This window comes from Chiloscyllium punctatum, chromosome 3, assembly GCF_047496795.1.
Source record: "Chiloscyllium punctatum isolate Juve2018m chromosome 3, sChiPun1.3, whole genome shotgun sequence".
Classification (NCBI taxonomy): Eukaryota; Metazoa; Chordata; class Chondrichthyes; order Orectolobiformes; family Hemiscylliidae; genus Chiloscyllium; species Chiloscyllium punctatum.
In genome coordinates, this window is record NC_092741.1 from 104,666,354 (window position 1) to 104,692,540 (window position 26,187).

General features: G+C 40.4%; 1 protein-coding gene across 12 annotated transcripts in view; it reads right to left on the bottom strand.

Annotated features, from left to right (window-relative positions):
- rims1a (regulating synaptic membrane exocytosis 1a) overlaps positions 1-26,187 on the bottom strand; it is an 879,579-nt gene that overhangs the window by 221,158 nt on the left and 632,234 nt on the right. For all 12 annotated transcript variants that reach the window (XM_072557828.1, XM_072557837.1, XM_072557845.1 and 9 more), the window contains one exon: positions 19,420-19,509. In XM_072557828.1, coding sequence (XP_072413929.1) covers positions 19,420-19,509 — 90 coding nt within the window. The remainder of the gene's footprint in view (positions 1-19,419; positions 19,510-26,187) is intronic.

The window sequence follows — 26,187 nt, forward strand, 5'->3', positions numbered from 1 at the left end:
TAATGCATGGGAGAGTAGCCAGTGTGTTAGTGCTCATCTTATTGGTGTTGCTTGTCTGCCAGGCATCTACTTGCTTGCTTTTTTGGAGGGAGTTGACGAGGGTACAGCAGGGGATATCGTCAATGTGAATTTAAAATAATGAGAAGTAGAGATAGAGTTACTGGTAGTTGTCTTTTTCCTGGATGAGGAATTTCAAGACTAGGTGGCACATTTTTAAGGTGAGAGGAAAAAGATTTAAAAAAGACTGGAGGCAAATGGTTGGTTCACGTTTGGAATGAACTTCCTGAGAAAGTGGTGGACGAGGGTACAATTACAATGTTTAAAAGACATTTGCATAGGTACAATTACAATTACAATAACATTTGGATAGGTTCATGAATAGGAAAGGTTTGGAAGGATATGGGCCAGGAGCAGGCAAGTGGGACTAGTTTAGTTTGGGATTATGTTCAGCATGGACCGGAAGATCTGTTTCCATGGCATATGATTCTCTAACTGTATGACTTTCAAAAAGGTCCATCATGGTAGGACTCATCAATAAGATTAAGATGCATGGAATCCAAAGTGACTTGGCAATTTGGATTCAGAATTGGCTTGCCCATAGAAGACAGTGGCAGAACAGCGTTTTTTTTGACTGAAGTACTGTGACCTCTGCTGGTTGTGATTTATATAAATGGCATGGATGAAAAAGTAAATGGATTGGTTAGTGAGTTTGCATATGACACAAAGATTGGGGGAGCTTTGGATGGTGCAGAAGGCTAGCAAAAGATACAGTGGGATATGGATCAGTTGCAGATATGGATGGAGAAATGGCACATAGAGTTTAATCGAGGTAAATGTGAGGTATTGCACTTTAGGGGATCAAATCTTAAAGGGAAAATAAACAGTTAAATGGTATGACCATTAACATGCAGTGAGATCTTGGAGGTCCAAGTCCACAGCTCCTTGAAAGTGGTCACAGAAGTGGATAGGGTTGCAAAGATGGCATATGGCATTCTTATCTTTACCAGTTGGGGCACCAACTACAAGAATCAGCAAGTTACATTGCAGCTTTATAAAACTTTGGTTAGGTTGTACTTAGAGTATTACATTCAATTCTAGTTGCCACACTACAGGAAGGATACAGAGGTATTGAAGAGGGTGTGGAAAAGTTTACCAGCATACTGCCTGGATTAGAAGGTATGAGCTATAAGGACAGGCCAACCAAGAAGGGTTGTTTTCTCTGGAGCAGCGGAATTGAGGGGAAACCTAATAGAGTTTATAAAATTATGAGAGGCATGGATAGGGCTGACAGTCAGAATCTTTTCTCCCCCCCTTAGAGTTGAAATGTCTTAACACTATAGGGCACACATTTAAGTTAAGAGGGGGAAAGTTCAAAGAGATGTGAGGGACAAGGTTTTTTTTTAAAAACACAGAGTGGTAGGTGCCTGGAATTTGCTGAAAGGGAGAGTGGTGGAGGAAGATATAATAGGAATGTTTGAGGCTTTTACGTAAATACATGCATAAGCAAGGAATGGAAGGATATGGACTATTGGCAGACCAAAGGGATTATTTTAACTTGACATCATATTCAATATAACATTGTGCGCTGAAGAGCCTGTTCCTGTACAGAGATCATCCATGCCATCCATGTTCTAATGTTCAGAGATCAGGAATTGAACCAGCGACAATTCATACTGTACATAAATGTGAGCACTAAGCCAATCAGCAGCTTTTCATTTAGCAAAGTACAAAACTGGTTAAGGTGATAATCGCATAGTTTCCTAAATGTAAGCACTATTATGAAAAGATATGGTGTGAAATAAGTTTGAAATAATTTTGAAGTTGTGAAATCTGAGAGATTAAAGGCCACCCTGGAGTTTTGACCAAGTCATACAAATTCAGCTCCTGCAGTAATAGGTCCTTGCCCCCTGTTCGCACTGGGAGAGTTGTGACAATTTTCAAGACATGAAATAGGGTGAGAAAGTCAAGATTAGAGTAGTGCTTTCCTGATGAAGGGCTTTTCCAGAAACATTGATTTCTCTGCTTCTCGGAAGCTGCCTGACCTTCTGTGCTTTTCCAGCACTACTCTAATCTTGACTTTAATCTCCAGCATCTGCAGTCTTCACTTTTGCCTCGAGAGATTTAAACTGTAGACAAGAAAGACAAAATTGCTTTACTGCTATCAATCTGTTGGTGACTGAGATTTTAACAGCAATTTACTTTATGCTGTATTTCCACTGTTATTGGGTTATATTCAACAGTCTTTTGTTGAAATACCTTTGTGCTACTTTGGCTTTAGCACTCAGATGGTTTTTGTTGTCCTGCTTATGTATGAAAGAAGCTGGTTCCTCACAATAACAATAAATGAGAAAGAAATATAGTCACATGCAGTGAAGGGAAGATTAGAGCTTGACAAAGTAAGAAAGCAAGCAGTAGAAACAAGATATTACTCTGAATTGTGGCTACAGCTAGCCAGAAAACAACACCACCTTGGGGATTAGGGTACTTTTAACTGTTCTGAGCAACCCATTTTATACCTTGCCCGTTTTTTTTCTGGTGAAATTGATGGAAATGCAATTCAGGCTGATGTAAAAATGTGTAGTAAATTTGTTACTGTCCAATTACAAAAATGGTTTGAAGTACAGTAGAGCTCCTTTGCTCACTCCAATAAGGAGTCTTGGCCCAGTCTTATTACATTGCAATTGTAACTGTGCAGCACAAAAAGTAGGGTTGGGATCTAACTTTGAAGTCGTGAAATCTGAGATATTGAGTTTTGACCAAGTCATACAAATCCAGCTCCTGCAGTAACAGGGAGTGTTAACATTGGGAGAGTTGTGACAATTTTCAAGTCTTGAAATAAGGTTAAGGTGAGCAAGTATTTGGGGAGCACTGGTGCATTAATTTCAACATTTGAGATTAACAATGGTTTTATCCCCATTAATACAACTCCTAGCTTAGTTGTCCATACACAAAGGACTGGCTGAGGCTGCCCACAGGGTATCCTTCATGGTGGAACATCAAGCATTTGATTTTGGATCTATTCCAACAGGCCCAGAAGTGAAAGATGTGTGTGATCAACAATTGCTCTAGGATAGGCAGAAACACTTTTAATGTATGTGTATTGTCATTAAACTCATCAAATTAATGTTCATTTAAAAATATTTATTCAGCCAATATAGGAATTAAAAATCCAATATGAGCAGTTCCTGAATACTTTAACAAATAAAACCCAACAGTTTTTGAAAATTAAACCTGAAATAGCCAGTTCAATCTATCTGACATCTGACTTCCACGAAAAGGAGATATTATATAAAATTTGCAGAGGAACAGGATTGGAATGATATAGAAAACTAAGAGAAGCATATCTATAATTATGTACTATAGGAAACTCACAAGTGAAACAGACAATGGAGTAAGTGTCTCGTTAGCAGCAAACACAGTTGTAATGCAAGCATCAAAAAATGAAGCCTAAGTCCTGGGACACAATTTCAAACTGTTCTGAAGAAAGGTCACTGAGCTCAATGTTAACTCTGCTTTTTCTCCATAGATGTCGCCAGACCTGCTGAGTTTCTCCAGTAATTTCTATTTGTGTGTGCAAGATGTATCAGTTCCCACCTTCTCCCACCTTCGAACCAATAACCAATACTATAAGAATTATTTTCTCCACAATTATAACATACTTCAATCTAATTTAATTTCCTACATGGTTTTACAATATGTCTGAACAACAGCTTTAATGATTTTTAAAGATACTTCTGAAGCATGTAACACAGCATTTTTCTATTTAGTCACTAAAATCCATGATTGACTTGACAATTGAACCATGTTATTTATAATTATTTGTTAGATATTATAAAAATAAAAACACAGGAAGATTAGATCAGGTGAGTACAAAGTAGCCTTTGTAGGAGTCTGGGACTAAAGGGCAAATCTCATGAGACAACCTTCTGTGAAGATTCATAGACGCCATTTGGAAATTTGCTTTGAAGGTAAGAGGAATCTGTGCTGTGTTAATGCTCCACGGATGAAACACAAAAGGATTTAATATTTTGCATCAATATTTGGAATGTACTTGTGTAGAACAAAATGAAAATGAAAATGGGTAGAACTTATTTTACCTTTGAGACTGTAATCCATGTTTCAAAAAAAAGCAAATGGTCAAATTTTGCTACAAGTAGCAAAATTGCTTTGTCTGCTGTTTGATCCGATTTGATACTTTTTAAAGTAGTTTAGTTCCCATATGCAATGAAATCACTGGATGCACTGACTTAATTTTGTTCTTAGATCAGAACAGTTCCACCTCAGATCCAGGTCCCATTCTGGAGAAGTCATATTGGACTCAGAACTGGGTTCTGATGATGAAATTCCCTATTTTTGGTGCCGTAAATGAAAACTGAATACAACATCTAAATGATATTGGTGGGGGTGAAGTATTGGCCTAGTGGTATTAACATTGGATTGGTAATCCAGAGGTTCCAGTTAATATTCTGGGGACCCAGGTTCAAAGCCTGCCATAGCAGATGGAGAAATTTGAATTCAACAAAAATCTGGAATTAAGAGTCTTAACAATAACTGTGAAACCATTGTTGATTGTCAGACTCATGTCCTCGAGGGGAGGAAGCTGTCATCCTTAACTGGTCTGACCTCCAGACCCATAGCAATGTGGCTGACTTCCTCCAGGTAATCAGGGATGGCAATGAATGCTGGCCCATCCAGCAACACACTCATCCCTGAATGATATTAAAATATGAATGTGAAAGAAATCTGGAAACAGTATTTACTTTGGTCAGGCTGAAAATATTACAAAACATTTCTTATTGAAAGCACAAATTGAACCAAATACATTTAACTGTCCTAATTTAGTCTGCACATACTGTTTTACATAACATTGCACACATTCTTTGAATGAGTCTGTACCCGTCATCCTCTGGAGAGGCATGTTGGATGTGAATCCTGGGACTAGCAGATCGTTTCCTATCTAGAGAGTGAAACCATTTGTTCCACCAATGAAACAGGAAGATATATAGACACGTTTGTTAGAGACTGTGAGCCAGAACTGCTAGAACAGGCTTAGCGGTAGATGGCTGACTACGAGTATACCCCAGGTGTCCAGACACTAACAGGGAGTCTAACTTTACCTCTATCTTTAGAATAGTAATGCTGCAGATTTGAGAATGATTCACGTGAGAATGGTGACAAAAAATCCACTTGTGATTTTGAACATTTTTCATAGGAAACCCTGAACATGTTTTGTTTGAATTAATATTGTTTTAGATTCAAAGGTCAAAAGGTTCAGCCCACAGTAGGGAAAAGGCTGCACATGTCTAATATCCAGTACATCTACATTATTGCCTTGACATGTATGATGTGGCTGCCAGATCCATCCCTCTGTATTACCCATTGCACTTTATGATGTGGAGTATGATATATGGTGTGGCTACATGTGAGCTTCCTGGCTTACTAAACACAGAATCATATGAGTAATTAAGAAGACCTGCATTCTATTTCCCAAGTGTTTTATTTTAATTTTTTTTGAAACTGACAACCTATTTGAACATATTCTGACATAGCTCTGAAGGACTTGAACCTACACTTTCCCAAAGGTAGGGACTCTCCCATTGCTCTATGACTTGTTAGACAATCTCAGCAGGACATTTGTGTTGCCAGTTTTCACTCCTGCTAAGTGGCATAGATGTAAACCTGAGAAGTTCCAATCTATTTAAACAATTTGCCACGACATTCTCAGGATTAAGCTCAGGATTTAGACAAATGATTAGTGCAATTGCCATTGCTGTTGTCATTGGGAAGTAGCAATGTGATGCCAGCACAAACAATGATGATTCAACAGAAATAAACTGAGTTTGAAATGTGGTATTTATACTGTTGAGTTGAAGTTCTTGAATCTGTCTTCCTGTGTTTTTATGATGCACAAATATAGTTAGCAAACACTATGCAGATTAACTAATGCTGTATGTCTTTGGGAAATGCAAAATCTCTGCAGAACTGTGGTTTCCCACTAAAAAATGTTGTGTTTAGAAATCAAAGCTAAATAAATTATTAGGATATGCTGACTTTAAAATCAGGTTCCTCCAACTTAGTCTACACCTTCCTCTGGTTCCCTACTCTCCTGTGGTGGAGTTTGAATCCTAGTGGGTAAATCAAATGCCCTGCCCTCCCACGACACCTATTCCGAGTTAAAGAGAAACAGCATTTGCCTCTGTGGATACTTCCTCCTTGCTTTAACAACCTCTTGAATCACAAGGAAATTCACAGCCATTGTTTCCTTGCTGAGGTAAAATTCCTTTGGTGTCCATCTTTGTTCAGCACCTTATGCCAATCATGGTCCATGGTGGTACTTTGGCTATGGTTGTCAGCAGTTATTTTAACATATACGACATCACAGTTGAACTTGATCCAGTATCTCGCCTACAATTCATACACAGGCAAATCCAACAGGATTGCCTAAAGGAGATTAGGAGTAGGTCTCCTAATGATCTCCTAACTTGTACTGAGGAATCCTAAAGCTCATTGCAGAATGTTTCTGTCAACCCAACAGAAATCAGTGTTCTCAATACCAAGTGGGAAAATGACCCATATATGCTTCCAGGTTGTTCACTCCTTTCATACATCTTAGACATACGAAAAGCCAAATTTACTTTAAAGAGGCTTTAATCACATCCCTGCTTAGAATTTGGATTCCAATGTCATTACTCTCGTGAAAGGTCTGGTATTTCAGGAAAGGACATTGTATTCTTTATCTGTTTATATTTAAATTTTGAAAGGATTCTGTTCTAAGGGATGGAGTACTTTTTATCTCTGCCACATTGACAGCACATCACCCAGAAAACTCTCCCATGAACTTTAAGAGGTTCAGTTCTGGTGCAAAGCTCCTTTCAATGTAAGCTGACTAGACTCAGTTTTAAAGTAGTCACAGTGGTCTTTCACTTTGTGAAAATGTGAATTTCCCTTCCCCAAAAACCAGCTACTGTTTTACTTCTTGTAATGCAAATGTTATTGTAATTTCTTCATATAAACTATACCTAATGTATGTTAATGGTGTGTAGGTACTTATCTGTCTGTATTGAAAGAATACGTGTGGCTGTTTGATGGATAAATGACTTACTGACAATTTAGATCGATGTTCAAAGTTTATTGGGCAGGAATATAAGGATTAAGCGAGGGGACACTATAGATTCTGCAGCAGATGAATCTCAGTGAGCCTGGTTCTACTGGTAACCAATCTATGAGAGTTGCAAGTTGAAAAATGCGGTGCTGGAAAAACACAGCAGGCCAGGCAGCATCCAAGGAGCAGGATGCTGCCTGGCCTGCTGTGTTTTTTCAGCACCACATTTTTCCAACTCTGGTCTCCAGCATCTGCAGTCCTCACTTTCTCCTATGAGAATTGTAATCCTGGATTGGTCAAATGAGGTCATGCTAGTAGCAGTAACATGCCTCTGTGCTGTACAGTTCTATATTCTATGACCCTAGCTGACTCAAAGGGACAAATGCCAGCAAATGAATCAAATAGCAAGAAAAACATGAGCTCAAGAAGGAAATTTCTAGCTTGACATTGTTTGATATCTAGTCTTCAGCAGACTACTGTGTTATGTCCAAACACATCACATGTTTCAAAACCACTCTCTCGCTGGGGCATTGTTCCAGTTGGCTGTTTGCAAGGTTGACACAAATTTGATGGTTTCTTGTACTGCTCACCGGTAAAGCAGAATAGTGATCAGGTTCAAACAGTTGAGAGTGAGGGAGGAGGAAACTGTCATGGTGCCTGTACCTTGTGCAGTGCTCAGAAAGTGCTGGTAGCTTCAAATGGATTTTGCCTGTTCGGGTTCAAACTTAATATTTTCAAAGAAATCACACATCTCTTAAATGTTCACTGTCTTCTGAGTTGCTCAGTTCAAGGATTAAGCACAGCCAAAAGTAGAATAAAATCTTCACAAGACTTGGAGGAAGAGAAGCCTTTAATATGGTGACAGATCGCATTATTATATAATTTTATATTTCTGTTTTCAATACCAAACTAGTTTTCCTCTTGTGAAATAATTCAAGGTTCCGGTAGATAAGAAATAATTGTTTTTAGTGCATATTACTGCACCTTTGTATTTGGTACAAAGTAAAATATCGACCTGAATTTCTTTCAATAATTACTTCCCCACCTCTTCTGGGTTGCTGGACATGGGACATTGTTCCTGTGATGGCAATTGCTTAAATGAAACCTTAAAAGGATTAGCAATGAGTGTTAGATAGTAAGATGAAATCTGCCAGTACTCAGGACACTTTTTCGTCTTTCCCCTAACCCATTCAATGTACCCAACTGGAATCCCTTATGTTGAACTCAGGAGAATCCAATCCACCAATTCCAACACATGAAATAATTGTATATAGGGTTATTAAAATATATTATTTTGCTTGCAACCTATTTGATCTTAAATATACTTCCACCTTTCTACCATTGTACATTATTTGGATGAATGAACCTGACCCATAATTTGAAAATTACACTTGGCACTATACATGTTGAAAAGTCTAACATGGGAATTGTTAGGAAAGCCCCAGATTCTCTGAGTTTGGTAGCAATGAAGACACATGGATAACAATGGCAGACAATAGAAATTATATCACTATTAATCTTAGTGCTGCTCAGCTGGGAATGTTCTTTTAACATATCTGTTTATATAATTTCAATGCACATCATTAAGTGCTATTGTGCCTTTAAGAAATCCAAATTGCTGTACACACATGGAACAGAGTCACTGGTTCATTTTTGGTGACCTGTATTATCATACTACCCTTTTGTCTGTCATACACTGTAGAAACAAGCCCTTCAGCCCACCTTCTATCCCTACCAACAGACCCCAAGTGGAACTAATTCTAATCACTTGCACTTGGTCCACAGCCTATTATGCCCTGGCATTTTAAGGGCTTTTGCCCGAAATGTCAATTTTACTGCTCCTTGGATGCTGCCTGAACTGTTGTGCTTTTGCAACACTACTCTAATCTAGACTCTGGTTTCCAGCATCTGCAGTCATTGTTTTTACCCATTTTAAGTACACATCCAGATACTTGTTAAACTTGTGATAATACCTGCCTACACCCACTTTCAAGGCAGTGCATTCCATATTTCTACCAACGTCTGGGTGAAATTTTATTTCCCTCAGATCTCGTCTAAACTACTTACTCCTCACCTTATACTTGTGCCAACTTATGTTGGACATGCTTGCCATGGGGAATAGATTTCCAAGGCCTAACCTGTCTGTGCCTCTTGTAATTTTGTGTGCAGAGAAATCAGTTGGTTAGTGCAGTGCAAATGACAAACAATTCCTGATAAATCCATTGTTTTTATCCTGATTAATCCATATCCTGGTCTTTCGACTATACTGTGCAATGTCCCCGCAACAAGAGCACAGATATTCAGACAGCAAGTTTTGAGAAGACTTGTAGCTCAGTTTGAGGCTCTGGATGTAGGTTTGGTCGCTAAGCTGGAAGGTTCATTTTCAGACATTTCGTCACCATCACCACATCTTCAGTGAGCCTCTTCAGATGAAGCACTGCTGGTGTCTTCTGCTTTCTATTTAGATGTTTGGGGTTCCTTGGGTTAATGATGTCATTTCCTGTGATGTCATTTACTGTTCTTTTTCTCAGGGGCAGTAAATGGGGTCCACCTCAACTTCATCTTTAACAACAAAACCTAGAGACAAACCAACAGAACACCCATGGGATCTCAGATATCAGGATTCTTAGCAGAGGCAGTAATGCAGAGACTCAAACAAATAGCTCTGCCAACTATCCAACCTAAACTCTAGGTCAACTATGTGATCGATACCTTTATCATCACTAAACAAAACAAATTAGAGGAAACCTTCAAAGACCATCAATAATACCCTTACTGGCATAAAATTCACTAGAGTAGGAAAGCAACAACAGACTGTGATTACTAGTTGTCACAGTCGAACGAACAGCCAATGGGGAACTTCAAACCAGCATCTACAGGAAAACACCACATAAGGACCAAGTATTGAACTACAGAAGCAATCATTCCAACATCCACAGCATCAGAACATTATTTCAACAAGCCACCACACACTGCAGCACAGAGGAACTACGCAAAACAGACGAAAATCACCTGTACAGTGTATTCAAAAAGAATGGGTACCCCAATGAACACAGTACGTCGATTTCTCAGCAACAAACCCCAACAAGCAGACAAAACAGGTCCAGAAGCCACTCTCCCCTACATAAAAGGCATCTCGGAAATGACTGCCAGACTACTTAGACCCCTTGGCATCATGGTAGCCTACAACCCCACCAACACACTAAAACAGCAGCTAATGGATTGAAAGACCGTATTACAGACAAGCAAAACTAATGTCACTTACAAAATACTGTGCAATGACTGTAACAAACACTACATTGGACAAACAAACAGAAAACTAACCACCAGGATACGTGACCATCAACTAGCCCCAAAACAACATGACCCTCTCTCACTGGTATCCTTACGTACTGATAAGGAAGAACACCACTTCGACTGTGACAGCACATCCATCCTAGGACAAGCCAAACAGAGACATGCTCACAAATTCTTAGAAGCATAGCATTCCAACTGGAACTCTATCAACAAACACATTGATTTGGACCCCATTTACCACCCCCTGAGAAAAACTACAGGAAATGACATCACCAACCCAAGGAACCCCAAACAAAAAAACAGAAAGAAGGAAACACCAGTCGTGCCTCGCCTGGAGGCTCAATGAAGAGGTTACCTAGTATGGTGGCGAAAAGTCTGAAAATGAAACTTCCAGCTCAGTGAGCAAATCAACATCCAGCTATTCAAACACTACTGGCCTTCACAGTTGAAATCTCAGCCAAATGAAGCAATCTGAGGTAGCAGCATAAAATCATGGAATATCATAGAGAAGTACAGCATGGAAACAGGCCTTTCAGTCCAACTTATCCATGCTGCCCACATATCCTAAATTAATCTAGTCCCATTTGGCCCACATCCCTCTAAGCCTTTCCTAGTCACATACCATCTGAATGCCTTTTAAATGGTGTAATTGTACCAACCTCCACCACGCCCTCTGGCAGCTCATTCTTGCCCCCTAGGTCGCTTTTAAATCTTTTCCCTCTCACCTTAAAACTACGCTCTTTGGTTCTGGACTCCCTCATTCCGTGTAAAAGACCTTATTTATTTACCATATCCATGCTCCTCAATATTTATAAATCTCTAAGGTCACCCCTCAGTCTGACACTCCAGGGAAAATAGCCCTAGCTGATCTGGAACCAGTGTTCTAGCGAAAATAATAAATCGGGTGGTCACTAGGACTTTAAAACTAGTGAGTTGGGGGCAAGGGAAGGGGAAAACAACAGGAAGTATGGTGGTAACTAAAAAAGGAAAGCAGCAGATTACCAGTGTGCAGGACGGTTTAACTATGTGGCAGACTAAGTAAAAAGAAAAGGAAGGATTCTCTGGAAATAATATTGGAGGAGATGTTGGAATTCATAAACCAGGTACAAAAATTAGCATAATGGCATTTTACACAAATGCTTGTAGATGAGTTAATAACACAAATCAACGTAATTATGATTTAGTAGCCATTGCAGAAACATGGTTGCAGGTTGGTCATGACTAGGGATTAAAGATCCAGGGGTATCAGACTATTTGGAAGGATAGACAGGGAGGTGAGGGAGATAGTGTAGCTATGATATTTGAGGTGGTGGTGGATAGAGATGATGTAGATTCTAAAGAGAATGTTGAATCCATTTGAGTTGAAATTAGAAATTCTAAGAAGAAAACATAAATGACAGGTATAGTCTAAATGCGCACCAAATAATACCATCACAATGGTTTGGGCAATAAACAAAGAGATAACTAATACCTGTAAAAATGGTACAGCAATTATCATGGGGGATTTTAATCTACATATCAATTGGTCAAACCAGGTCGGTCAAGGTAGCCTTGAGGAGGAGTTCATTGAATATATCCTCAATAGTTTTCTTGAACAGTATATAATGGAACAGCCGAGAGAGCAAGCTATCCTTGATCTGGTTCTGTGTAATGAGACAGGAATAATTAATGACGTGATAGTTAGGGATCCTCTTGGAAGGAGCGATCACAGAATTGCTGAATTTAGAATACAGGTGGAAAGTGCAAAAACAAAATCCATTATGGAATGAGCTGACAGAGGAAGTGGTGGAGACTGGTACAATTGCAACATTTAAGAGGTATTTGGATGGGTATATGATTAGGAAGGGATTGGAGGGATATGGGCCGGGTGCTGGCAGGTGAGACTAGAGTGGGTTGCGATATCTGGTCGACATGGACGGGTTGGACTGAAGGGTCTGTTTCCATGCTGTACATCTATGACTATGTGCTTAAATAAAAGGAAACTACAATAGGATGAGGGAGGAGTTGGCTAAAGTAGACCGGAAGCAAAGACTTTATGATGGGACAGTTGACAAACAATGGAGGATTTTCAAAGCAATTATTCAAAGTGGTCAGCAAAAGTATATACCAGTGAAAAGGAAGGACTGTAGGAAAAGGGGTAATCTGCCATTGGTGTCTGAAATAAAGGAGGCTATCAGATTTAAAGAGAAGACATACAAAGTGGCCAATATCAGTGGGATACCAGAAGTTCAGGAAAGCTTCAAAAAGTCAACAGAAAGCCACAAAAAGAGCAATAAAAGAAAAATAAGATAGCTTATGAGAAAAAAATTAGCTCAGAATGCAAAGACAGGTAGCAATCACCTAATGAAGGAGCAGCACTCTGAATGTTAGTGCTTCCAAATAACCCTGTTGGACTATAACCTGGTGATGTGTGATCTTTAACTTAAAACTAAAAAGAGTGGCTAAAGTAAACATTGATCCTTTAGAGGAGGAGAAGGGGGATTTTAAAAATGGGATACGAGGAAATGGCCGAGGCAACGAATAGGCATTTTGTATGTCTTCACAGTGGAGGTCACAAATAACATGACAGTAACTGACAAAGAGACGAAGGTAGGTGAGGACCTGGAAACAACTGTTATCATGAAGGAGGAAGTGTTGGGCAAGCTAGGGGAGCTAAGGGTAGACAAGTCTTCTGGGCTTGATGTAATGCATCCAGGGTACTAAAAGAGATGCAGGAAAAATAGCAAGTGCACTTGTGGTAATTTTCCAAAATTCACTAGACTCTGAAGCGGTTCTAGCAGATTGGAAAACATCAAATGTGATGCCACTGTTTATAAAACGATGCAGTCAAAAGATGGAGAATTATAAACCAATTAGCTTGAGGCTATTGTCAAGGAAGAAATAATAGGCATCTGGATAGAAATTGTCCCATTAGGCAGATGCAGCATGAGTTCACGAAGGGCAGGTCATGCTTAACTAATCTTTTGTAATGCTATGAAGACATTACAACAATGGAGATGTGGTGTATCTAGATTTCCAAAAGGCATTTGACAAGGTGACACACAAAAGGCTGCTGCATAAGATATAACGTGTTACAGGCAACTATTAGTTATTCAAAAAAGAATCAAGGAGTGGGAATAAATGAGTGTTATTCTGGTTAGCAAATCAGTGCCTAGTGGTGTGCCTGAGAGATCAATGCTGGGACCACAATTATGCATAATTTACATAGATGATTTGGAGTTGGAGACCACGTGTCGTGAGTCAACATTTGCAAATGACAGGAAGATGAGCAAGTGTGCTGAGGTTTGTGAAACTTTGTAAAGGGACAGAGATTGCTGAAGTGAGTGGGCAAAGGTCAGGCAGATGGAATACAATGTTGATAAGTGTTAAGTCATCCATTTTCATAGGAATACCAGTAAAAAAGGATTATTATTTGAATGATAAGAAATTGCAACATGCTGCTGCACAGAGGGACTTGGGTGATATTGTGCATGAATCACAGAAGGTTGGTCTGCAGGTGCAATAGGTAATTAAGGCAGCAAATGGAATTTTGTCCTTCATTGCCAATGGAGTTTAAAAGCAGGGAAGTTATGTTGCAGCTGTATAGGGTGTTGGTGAGGCCACACCTGGAGTACTGCTTGCAGTTTTGGTTTCTAACTTGAGAAAGGATGTACTTGCACTGGTAGGGACGCAAAGGAGATTCCAGAATTGAGGGGGTTGGCTAATGAGGACAGACTGAGTAGACTGGGCTTATATTTATTGGAATTGAGAAGACTGAAGGGGGAGTCATATAAAATTACGAACGGAATAGATAAAATAGAAATAGAGAGAATGTTTCCACTGGCGTAGTCTCAAAATTAGGGAAGCAGACTTTGAACTGAATTGAGAAGGAACCCAGAGGGTTGTGAATCTATGGAATTCCTTGCCCAGTGAAGTGGTTAAGGCTTCCTCAGTAAATGTTTTTAAAGCTAAGATAGATAAGCTTTTGAACAGTAAAGGAATTAAGTGGAGCTGAGGCCACAAAATGATCAGCCAAGAACTTATTAAATGGTGGAGGAGGCATGAAAGGCCAGTTAGCCTACTCCTGCTCCTAGTTCTTATTCAGCCACTCAAACCTTCCAACCATAGAATCCCCAGTATGGAAACAGGCCATTCAGCAAAATCCACACTGGCCTTCCAAAGAGTAATCCACCAAGACCCACACCCTACCCCACACCAGACCCATACTCTACATTTACCCCAAACTAATGCCAGTGACCTATACATTCCTGAACTATGGGCAATTTAACATGGCCAATTCACCTAACCTGCACATTTTGGACTGTGGGAGGAATGCGGAACACCCGGAGGAAACCCACAAGGACACGGAGAATGAGCAAACTCCACACAGTCACGAGAAGCCAGCATCGAACAGGGTCCCTGGCGCTGTGAGGCAGCAGTACTAACCATTGAGCCACTGTGCTGCCCCAAACCCTGGCAACTTCCTTACAAATCTTTTCATAGAATCCCTATTGTGTGGAAACAGGCCATTTGGCCAAACAAGTCCACACCTACTCTCCGAAGAGCATCTGACCCAGATCCACCCCTACCCTATAACCCTGCATTTCCCATGGCTAGCCCACCTAACCCACACATCCCTAGACACTATGGACAATTTAGCATGGCCAATCCATCTAATCTGCTCATCCTTGGACTGCACAGAAAACCAGATCTCCTGAAAGAAACAGACACAGACATGGGGAGAAAGTGCAAACTCCACACAGATAGTCACCAAGGCTTTAATTGAAACTGGGGCCCTGGCAGCTAATCACTGAGCCACCATGCTGCCCTTGAATCCTTTCAAGTTGCATGAAGTCCTTCCTACAGCAGGGAGACCAGAATTGCATGCAGAATTCCAAAAGAGGCCTAACCAATGTCCTGTACAGCCATAACCTCACCTCTCAACTCCATACTCAATGCACCGACCAATAAAGGCAAGCATACCAAAGCCTTCTTCACTTTCAAGGAACTATGAATCTGCACACCAGGTTCTCTGTGTTCAGCATCACTCCAGAGGACTTTACCATTAATTGAATAAGTCCTGCCCTGATTTGCCTTTCCAAAATGCTGTACCTCGCATTTATCTAAATTTAACTCCTTCTGCCAATCCTCCACCCATTCGACTATCTGATCAAGATCCTTTTGTACTCTTGAGGTAACCTTCTTTGTTGTCCACTACTTTTCCAAATTTAGCATCATCTGCAAACTTACCATATCTTCTAATCTCATAGCCAGATCATTTATATAAATGAATGAAAAGCTGTGGTACCAGCACCAATCCTTGTGGCACACTGCTAGTCACAGTTCAAAATGAAAACCCTCCATCACCACCCTCTGTCTTCTACCAAATGGCTAGTTCTCCCTGTATTCTAGGTGACCTAACTGGTCTACCATGAGGAATCTTGTCCAAACACTTACTGAAGTCCATATAGATCAAGTCTACTGCTCTGCCCTCATCAATCCTCTGTTACCGCTTCAAAACACTCGATCAAGTTAGTGAGGCATGATTTCTCTCACACACAGCCAAGTTGACTATTCCTAGTCTGTCTTTGCCTTTCCAAATGTATGTAAGTCCTGTCCCTCAGGATTCCCACCAACAACCTGTCCACCACTGATGTCAGGCTCACTGGTCTATAGTTCCTGACTTTTCCTTACCACCTTTCTTAAATAGTGGCACCATGTTAGCCAACCTCTCGTCTTTGATAACTTGTGGCTATCATGGATACTAATATCTCAGCAAGGGGCCCAGCAATCACTTCCCTAGCTTCCCAGAGTTCTAGGGAGTGCCTGATCAGATCCTGGGGATTTATCCAGCTTTAGGCATTTTATGACATTCAGCACCCCCTCCCCTGTAATAGACATTTTTCCGGATGTCGCTATTTATTTCCCTACATTCTATACTTCCATATCCTTCTCCACAGTATATTACAGATGCAAAATACTCAATTAGTATCTCTCTCATCTACTAGGGTTCTACATATCGGTGGCCTTGCTGATCTTTATTCTCTCTCTTAGTTATCCTTTTGTTCATAATTTATTGTAGAATCCCCTTGGATTTTCCTTAATCCTATTTGCCAAAGCTATCTCATGTCCCCTTTTTGCCCTTGTGGTTTCCCTTGAAGTGTACTCTGCCTTTATCCTACTGCCCCCTAGGGATACACTCCATCTCCTTGACTATACCTGACATGTGCTTCCTTCTTTTTCTTGACCAATACCTCACTTGAGACTTTCTGGGATGTCGTAGAGAACGAAGGCTTTGGGATTTCAAACTAAGCTGAATTGTTGAATCGCACTGGATCGTTTCCAAGTTTGTGACCAGATTGATTGAGATATTAGGAAAAACAAATAGGCAATTGTTAAGCTTTTGGTGTTGGGAGCTGGAAAACATTTTCTATGTGGGGTCATTACAAGTATGAAACACCCCTCGGCCAATATAGCTTGATGCAGCACAACAGACTTATCACCACCTGAAGTTTGGAACACCATTTCCAAGGGCAATGCCTCTACAAAACTGTTTCAGAATACTGACAAATCAGGCCTTTGGGTTGAAACAGTGTCTTTGGGGAAGGGAGAGTGGAAAACAGCAGTCAAAACCTGTTCCTAGACCTTGAGCCCATCCTTCATGGAAATCAATGAGGTAAAATGCCGTCTGGAATGAAAAAATTAATTGGCATGAAGACAGGTTCCCTGTCCAATGAAGTGCATTCGAAGCATCTAAACTAGGAGCAGAAATAGTAGTAGGCCACTTGCCCCTTCAAGGATGCTCTACCATTCTATATGATCATGGTCGATCCTCAATCTTAATGCCATATTCCCACATTCTCTTTCATTCCTTTGATGTCTCTAAAATCTAAAAGGTCCATCAGAAATACTCCAGTTTCAGAGCAGCAGCAAATACTAAAGCAATGACAGGATGCTTCAACAGAGAGCTGTCCTCTCAGCAATGTTTCAAAAATAAGAAATATAAAAACCAGACAGACCATCACTGCAGAGGTGATGAGGGTGGCACCCCTAACAGGTTTTTGGCATCATCTGTTCTTAAGTAGGTGGACAGGGACCTTAGGTCTGCCAGGAACCATAGATCCCCTCACCAGCTTGGCCTCCTGTTGGTTGACTTTCTCCTGAAGAAATGGACAGCAGGGAGGCAAATGGAGTTGAGGCTGAGATGGCATCCTATTAAATGATGGAATAAGCTAGAGAGGCTGAATTACCTCCTTTTGCACCTAGTTCTTGTGGTTTATGCTTTCCAGGAGGAACTGCCCCTTGCCTCATTAGGAGAATGCCAGATGGCCTCAGAGCCTTGTTTTGGAAACAGCAAACCCAGCGGCTGGAGGTAATGTTGGCATTTTCCAGCCTCTATGTGCCTCTGTTCCTGCCTTTGGTCAGCATGGAAAACCCCTTTCCCAATTTCACATTGACCAGACTTACTTCACATGAATTGTTCTCAGGAATCAAGGACCAGGGATTGATGCATCATTAAATAAAGGAATTAAAAACAAGTTAAAAGGTCAGCATGCAAAATCCAATTCCCAAAAAGAATGAAATCCAATAAAACCCTCTTGAACCATGTATTCCCTCTACAACTATGAACATGCTAGAAGAGATGTGACAAGTGAAACAAATTAAACTTTGTGCTTTATCTTCATTATTAGGTAAGATTTGTAAGGTAAACAGCACTGCTTTTATTCAGCGACCCTCTGTATTTCAGAATCATGGATGGTTGTTGAGGGGATACCTGTAATGTTTAAATTTGGGATAGTTCACAAAAGTTCACAGTTTCCACTGAAGGCCATAAAGTAGCAATGTTCAAATTACTATTCAGGATAATTACTTTCTATCAAGTAGGTCAGGCGAAATCAGTAACATTATCAATCCTTCCCACTCCCAGGATCAATCTCCTGAACAACAAAATTAAGTGGGGCAGTAACATGTTGAGATTTTTGTTTATGTAATTGTGTTATAGATGGGAAACTCCTGGATCATCCTACTAGAGAAGAAGTTTATTTGCTTTCCATTTGGCATGCACAGGCAAACAGCTATGATGTGTTAACCTATCACTGGCTGTGAAGGGATGGTGAGGGGCAGCACAGTCATGTGTTTAAATCTCCTGAAATACATCCAACTAGAGTTGGCAACTCTACCCATAGCGGATATCAGAGCCAACTGGTTGTGTAATCCATTATGTCAAGCAGTATTTCTGCTGAAGTTACAATGGATGACGATGAACATGGTATGGCATGTGGCGACCATTGAATCTCACTGAGGCCTACTCACTGTTCCAGTTTCTGGCCTGATGACTAAATTACATTTCTGAAGTTGGGGGTTTGAGGCAATAACCAAAATTATTTGTGAGCTACTAAACCTCTAAATGTGACACCTCCATTCTGTCTTGAGCTGATGCCCAGGCACACCAATCCATTCCAGAAGGAGATGAACTGATAATACATAGCAGAAAATCTGATGAATAACTCACCCACCAAAACACATGGTCTGATCTTGGATGATCCAGGCAAAGAATGGAGAGTGGGATCAATAGCACAGTTAACTCAGCGAGCCTAAAAATCATGGTATAGCTCTGAAAGTCTGGTAAATATGTTGGACAGAAACAGGAGGAATTTCATTTCTCTGTTAAGAGAACTCTCAGGACCATAAGAGAGAATTTTTAAAAAGAAGTTTTAATTTCCCAATTCCTATTTTGATTTTTAAACTTTAGTCAATGCAAGTATTATCACTGTCAACATATGAAAGGCTCTCCACAGGCACAACTATTGAATTGGAAGAAGAAAGGGTGAGCAAGGAAGATCAAAAACTAATGAAATGCCAAACACTTAATGCAAAAGAAAGGTGAGATGTTAAATGGTTCACGTCTGAGGACTGGTCTAAGCAGAAGAGCAGAAAACACTTATAGTGTGAACATAAATCCAAGAATCCTACAGGTTCATAATGAAAGAAACATGGAATCATCAGCACAGATGACAAGGATAATAAAGGGTTGGATATACCTGTCTCGTTCTGATGACTGTAAACTAGTATCTGGTCTCAAACAGTTGGTGCTAGCACTCCTAGCCCTGTCAAGAGAGTGCTGTATTTCACTAATGCCAGTACAAGGCATCCCATGGTGGAAGAGAAAGAGGACAGGAAAGGAAAACAAAGAAGGAATATAATATTAGATCGTAAATCATGAAGGCAATGCACTTTCAAAAACATGATACAAAGAACAGTTAATGATTTCAAACATTCAAAGATGCTGGAAAGTTGGCATGATGAATCATAAAACAAATCCAATCAAGAACAAAATTATGATACAGTTAAATGTCAAATATTTGAGAATTCTTTACAAATACGATACACCAGGAAGATAAATTCTCATTTGCAAAAACACAATTTAACAAGTCAACATGTGTTTGGTGGAGTGTAAGTGTTGGCACGTTGACGTGGTGAATGATCAACAAGCCGATGGGTTGTGTTTGTGACTTTGTAAAATGCAGCCCAAACACATCAATAGTGACAGTTTGATTTGGAGGAGTTTAACATTGAAAAAGGCAGAATTGTTGTTACACCCCAAACTTCTGTCCCTATTTTGAGGGCTGTTATTAGGCTGCAGAATTTCTTGGGTGTTACACAATGTCTGCTAAAGGGCAAAAAACATTCCTGAGAATGTTCAGAGTAGGAGTTATACTGCATGGAAATAGAACCTACGATTGAACTGGTTCATGCTGACCACAAAGTCTAAATTGACCTAGTCACATTTGCCAGCATTTGGCTCATATCCCTCTAAACCCCTTCCAATCACATACCAATCCAGGCGCCTTTTAAACATTGTAATTGTTCTCACCTCCACCACTTCCTTGGGCAGCTCATTCCATACGTGCACCACCCTCTGCACGAAAACGTTGTCCTTCATGTCCTTTTAAATGTTTCCCCTCTTATCTTAAACCAATGCCCTCTAGTTCTAGATTCCCCCAATCTAGGAAAAAGATTAGATTACTTACAGTGTGGAAACAGGCCCTTCGGCCCAATAAGTCCACACCGACCCTCCGAAGAGCAACCCACCCAGACCCATTCCCCTACATTTACCTCTTCACCTAACACTATGGGCAATTTAGCATGGCCAATTCACCTAACCTGCACATTTTTAGACTGTGGGAGGAAACCTGAGCACCCAGAGGAAACCCACGTAGACACTGGGAGAATGTGCAAACTCCACACAGACAGTTGCCCGAGGCCAGAATTCAACCCAGGTCTCTGACGCTGTGTGGCAGCAGTGCTAACTACTGTGCCACCGTGCCGCCCAAGATCTTGGCTATTCACCCAATCCATGCCCCTCATGATCTTATAAAACCTCTATAAGGTCATCCCTCAGCCTCCAACACTCCAGGGAAAAAATGCCCCACCCTATTCAGCCCCTCCCTTTATTTCAAACCCTCTAATCCTGGCAACATCCTTACAAATCTTTTCTGAACCGTATGAAATTTGAAAGCTTTCCTATGGCACAGAATGCTTGGGAAAGTTAAATCCAGTCTGTTCCTCACAGTATTAATTTAACAAACTACTGAGCACACAATGAATCCCCAGCCTGAAAGGCTGAAAAAAAAAACTGTTTCAGTAAGAGTTTTGAAAAAAACTCAAGCTATGGAATTATTTAACTCTGTTTGCCTTGGGCGCTTTTCACAACCTACACATATCCCAGCATTAGGGTTCCAAGTTACCATTTGATTGACAACTGGAATAAATTATTACAGGATAAGCTGTCTGTGATAGGTGTCATTAATATCAAGTTTTTTGTGCTTTTTGTTTGTGATTGAGTACTGGAGAGGATTTTAATATTTTAAATGGGATTTCATAAATGCTTTCCTTTATTACGGTAAAGGCTGTAAAAAAAGTGGAAGCCGTTATTTGAGCTCAGCATTGCTCCTAAGGTCTATCTGCTGTGAATAGTTGGTGAACTGGCCTGAAGGATCTAAGTGCATTGCAGAGGAAGATGGGCTCACTTTAAGTTGATTAGAGGCTATAATTGGCCAGGGATGAGGTGAAATTAGCAGACTGGTGCAGAAAATAATTTAAAACTTCAGTCGATGGTTTAGTTTTCTTTTATAGGGACTAGAATTAAGAAACGTTTGGAGCATATGCAATGTCAGTATAAAGCTCCGATTGAACTAGAACACTACGTTCGCGACTGGGTACTCCCTCTCAGGAGGATTCTGGTCTTTGACACAGCATACCACAGGTTCACCAGAATGATATAGATACCAAATGAGCTAAGTAATCATTACACTTCGCAAAAACTAAAGCTGCATTTCCTTGAGCAGAGATGATTGGGGAGTCAATATAATTAACTCCCCAAAGTGATTGAGGAACTGTGAGGACAGATTGAGAAACTACTCCCTTTGGTAAGGGATCAGACAATGGATATAAAGTTAGAACTTCATTGTTCAAGGAAAACATCAGGAATAATTAATTCACAACAAAGGAGTGGAAACAAAAAAACAAATTGCAGGAAAATCTCAGCAGGTCCGACAGCATTTCTGGTGAGAAAGCAGAATTAACATTTTGGTCCAGTAATCCTTCTTCAGATTCATTCCAATGACATCATGGCTGATCTGTGACCCATCTCTACATATCTGCCTTTTGATTATATCTCTTAATATCTTTGCTTTAAAAAAAATGCATCTATCTCCAGCCCCACAAGACTGTTACATTCGAGGAGAGGTGTGTGCAGGGCGCGGGGGAGTATTGTGAGGTGGAGGTGTGGCCTTTTTGTTGGGAGCCAGATCTGGCACATTGCGAAATTCTCAACCTTTGTAGTAATAAACTGCTTATACATCCAGAGTGGCTACAGCACTGGAGGCCAGTCGGTCATGTCGGTAATAAATAATATGAATAATTGTGGCTATTCAGCCCATGCTCTGCCATTCAATGAGATCATCACTGATAATCCTCACCTTCACTTTCCTTCTTTCTCTACTCCACTCTCTATTCCATTTACAAGACCAACTCATTTATTGCCTATCCTGATGTCAGCTTTAAATAATCATCCGATTCTCTTTTGAGAGCCCTGATTGAAACTGCCTCCACCATACATTTGTCCAATGTGCTCAGATCCTAACCACTTGCTAAAATGTTCTTCCTCATGGTAGCATTGCTTCTTTTGCCAGTTAGCTTAAAAGAGCTTTCTCCGGGTTTGATCTTTCCACTTTCTGTTTCCTAAAGAGAAAATTCCAGGAGAAAGTCGAGAGAAGAATTGACCACAAGGGGTCGACAAACTGTTCTTTGGAAGAAACTGTGTGTGGAAAGATCAAACCAGAGCAAATTCTATTTTCTCTAATCTATCACATAATCAAATCTGTCTTAAGTGCAAGATTTTGATAAATCATAACTGTACTGAAGTTTACTGCATCTAATAAAGAAACAAGGATATGACCCTACAAAGTTATGGAAAGTGGGACTAGTCAGAGATTCTGGATTAGTGGTGCTGGAAGAGCACAGCAGTTCAGGCAGCATCCAAGGAGCTTCAAAATCGACGTTTCGGGCAAAAGCCCTTCATCAGGAGAGAGGCAATGGACCAAATGGCCACCTTTGGTGTGGTATATCTATGTTTCCTGCCAAGTTGCTGGCAAATTCTCAGACAGGTGGGAAATGGCAGGAGATTGCACTCTGATCCTTTTGGGTATCTTTCCCAGCAATCAGAAGGAAGAGAGAGCAAGAGGGCAATGCTCTGAGGGGAACATGGTTGCAGCATTAAAGAGATCACAAGCCACAAAAGGGAAGAAACTAAGTGAAGGATTTTTTTTTTAAAGTATGCTTGAAAAACTAAATCTATAGATTTAAAATCAAACCCTCTTGTTCTGAACAAAGAACAAGACTGTCAGTTGGACTGAAGTCAGGATGAATATTGTCCAGGACATGTAGATAGATTTGAATCCTGGTTGTTGGCACTGTGAGGCAGCAACACTAACTACTGAACCACTGTGCTGCCCATCAATGGAGGACTTCTGGGAAACACCAGTGTGAAAACATGCATTGAGTGATAACAGTCTGTTCCTTGGCCAGACTTGTAACATGCTATCATTATCTCTTCAATTACATGTGCTTCAACTTTATCAAAGTAGTCCATTTTGTGGCGTTGTATCAAATGCACTTTGAATGGCTCTATATACAGTATTTACGATAGCATGCTCCCTACCTTTCTTGATGACGTTATGAAATAATTTAGTGATAAGTTTCAAGACAGGATTTGGTTACAACAAATCCATGCTGGATTTAATTTATTATGCCACTTTTTTTGGGAGATTTTTTTTTCCTCCTGGATTATGCCTGTCAGCACTCCTAGGAATATTCCTTTTCCTTTGTTTTGGATACAGTGTAGAATTCTGATCTTCAATGAGTTCTGCCAAATGAAAATAAAATGAGAATTGGAAGATTATGGCCAGAGCACTGCTATTTCTACTCTTATCTCATCCTGGAACAATACAACTCAGGATACATCCCAAGCAGACACCATTAATTTCCCACTTTGAACACTGACAACATTTTACCTTCTGCCTCTTTATTTACTATTATCCTATCACATTGGTTAGGTGATTAATAGCGAGGTTGAGCGTCTTGGACTACAAGATGATAAAAATGGAATGGTCAAATTAGCAGATAGTGGCAGATAAAATTTAACCCTGAGAAATGGCATGTGATACACTCTGGAAGGATTAATTTGACAAGGAAGTACTTAACAAATGGTATAGAACTATATAGCATGGAAATAGACCCTTCAGTCCAACTAGTTGACCATATTGCCATGGGTGGCACAGTGGCTAGCACTGTTACTCACAGTACTAGGGATCTGCGTTCAATTCCAGCCTTGGGTGACTGTGTGTGGAGTTTGTACATTCTCCCCTCTGGATACTCCAATTTCCTTCTGCAGTTCAAAGATGTGCAGGTTAGGTGGATTGGTCATACTGTCCAGGGATGAACAGGTTAGCTGTGGGAAATGCAGTCACGGGGATGGAGGGGAGTCTTGGTGGAATGCTCTTTGGAGAGTTGGTATGGACTTGTTGGGTCAGAAGGCCTGTTTCCATGCTGTAGGGATTCTATTCTAGTCTAACAACTGGTCTCATGTGTCTGTGCTTGGCCTGGATCTCCACACATCTTACCCATTCAAAATGTACTGTAAATGTTGCAACTGTAATCATCCACCACCTTCTCTAGCAGTTTATTCTGCACACAAACTGCTCTACATGTAAAATAAAGTTGCCCCTCATGTCTTTTTTAAAATCTTTCTCCTCTCACCTTAAAATTATGCTCCCTTGTTTTGAACTCCCCCACCCTAGGGAAAAGATCCTCGTCAATTGTTTTATCTCTGCCCCTCCTGACTTTACAAACCTCTATAAAGTCACCTTCAAACTTTTAGATTCCAGTTTTAAAAAAAAGTCCCAGTGTATTTTTATATCTCAAAGCATCCATTCCCAGCAACATCCTGATAACTTTTTTTCTGAACCTCTTTCATTTAATATCATCTGTCTTTTTTCAAGGTGATCAGAACTACACACAATACCTCACAAGAGGCCTCACCAAATCCTGTGCAACCTCAACAGGACATTCCAACTCTTATACTTGAAGGTCTAAGCAATGAAGGCAAACCTGTTAAATGCCTCTTCAACCACTGTTCACTTCTGATGCAAATGTCAAAGGATTATGTATCTGAATTCCGAGATCCTCTGATTTACAATACTACCCAGGGCCCTACCATTACTTGTACAAGTCCTGTCCTTGATTAGATTACCAAAATGCAATACCTCATATTTATCCAAATTAAACGCCATCTGCCACTCCTGTCCCCATTGACCCAATTGATCAAGATCTCTTTGTCATTTCAGATACCCTTCTTCACTGTTCACTATGCCACCAACTTTGGTGTTATCTGCAAACTCACCAAACATGTCTCCTTTATTCCCATACAAATCACTTATAAAAATGACAAACAAAAAAGTGGGCCCAGTACTGATCCCTCTGGAACACTGCTCATTATAGGCCTCCAGTCCCAGAGACAACCCTCCCCTCTAAGAAATGGAACAAAGGGATCTTGGAGAGTTTGGCCATAGATCTCTAAAAAGGTAGAACAGCACATTAGCAGTGTGGTGAAAAAGGCATATGGCACATCTGCCTTTATCAGTCAAGGCACAGATTACAAAGCAGAGAAGTTATGTTGGAGTCATAGAGAGTTTTGGTTAGACCAAAACTGGAGTACTGTGTGCAATTCTGGACACCACATTACAAGAATGGTATGAGTACATTGAAGGAGGCGTACAGGACATTCACCAGGATATCGCCTGGCATGGAAACTTTAAGTTGAAGAAAGCTTGGATAGGCTTGGGTTGTTTTTGTTGGAACAGAGAAGACTGAGCAGCGCTCTGAGTGTACAGGTCATGGACAGAGTGAATAAGGAGCAGCTGATTCCCTTATTTGAAGGGTCAGTCATGAAGGGACACAGGTGGGCAATGTAAGGAAAAACATTTTACCCAGAGGGTGGTTACAGTCTGGAAAGCACTGTATAGGAAGGTGGTAGTGGCAAATTGCTTCACATCCCTTAAAATGCACTTGTCATGTCATAACATTCAAGGCTATGAGCCAAGTAGTAGTAAATGGGATTTGGTTGAAGGTCAGGTGTTTCTCATGAGTCAGTGCAAACTTGATAGGCTGAAGGACATCTTCTGCATAGTATGATACTATAATTCAAGTTTCTGAACTACCTCTTCCTGTGATTTGACAGTGGCTAAATT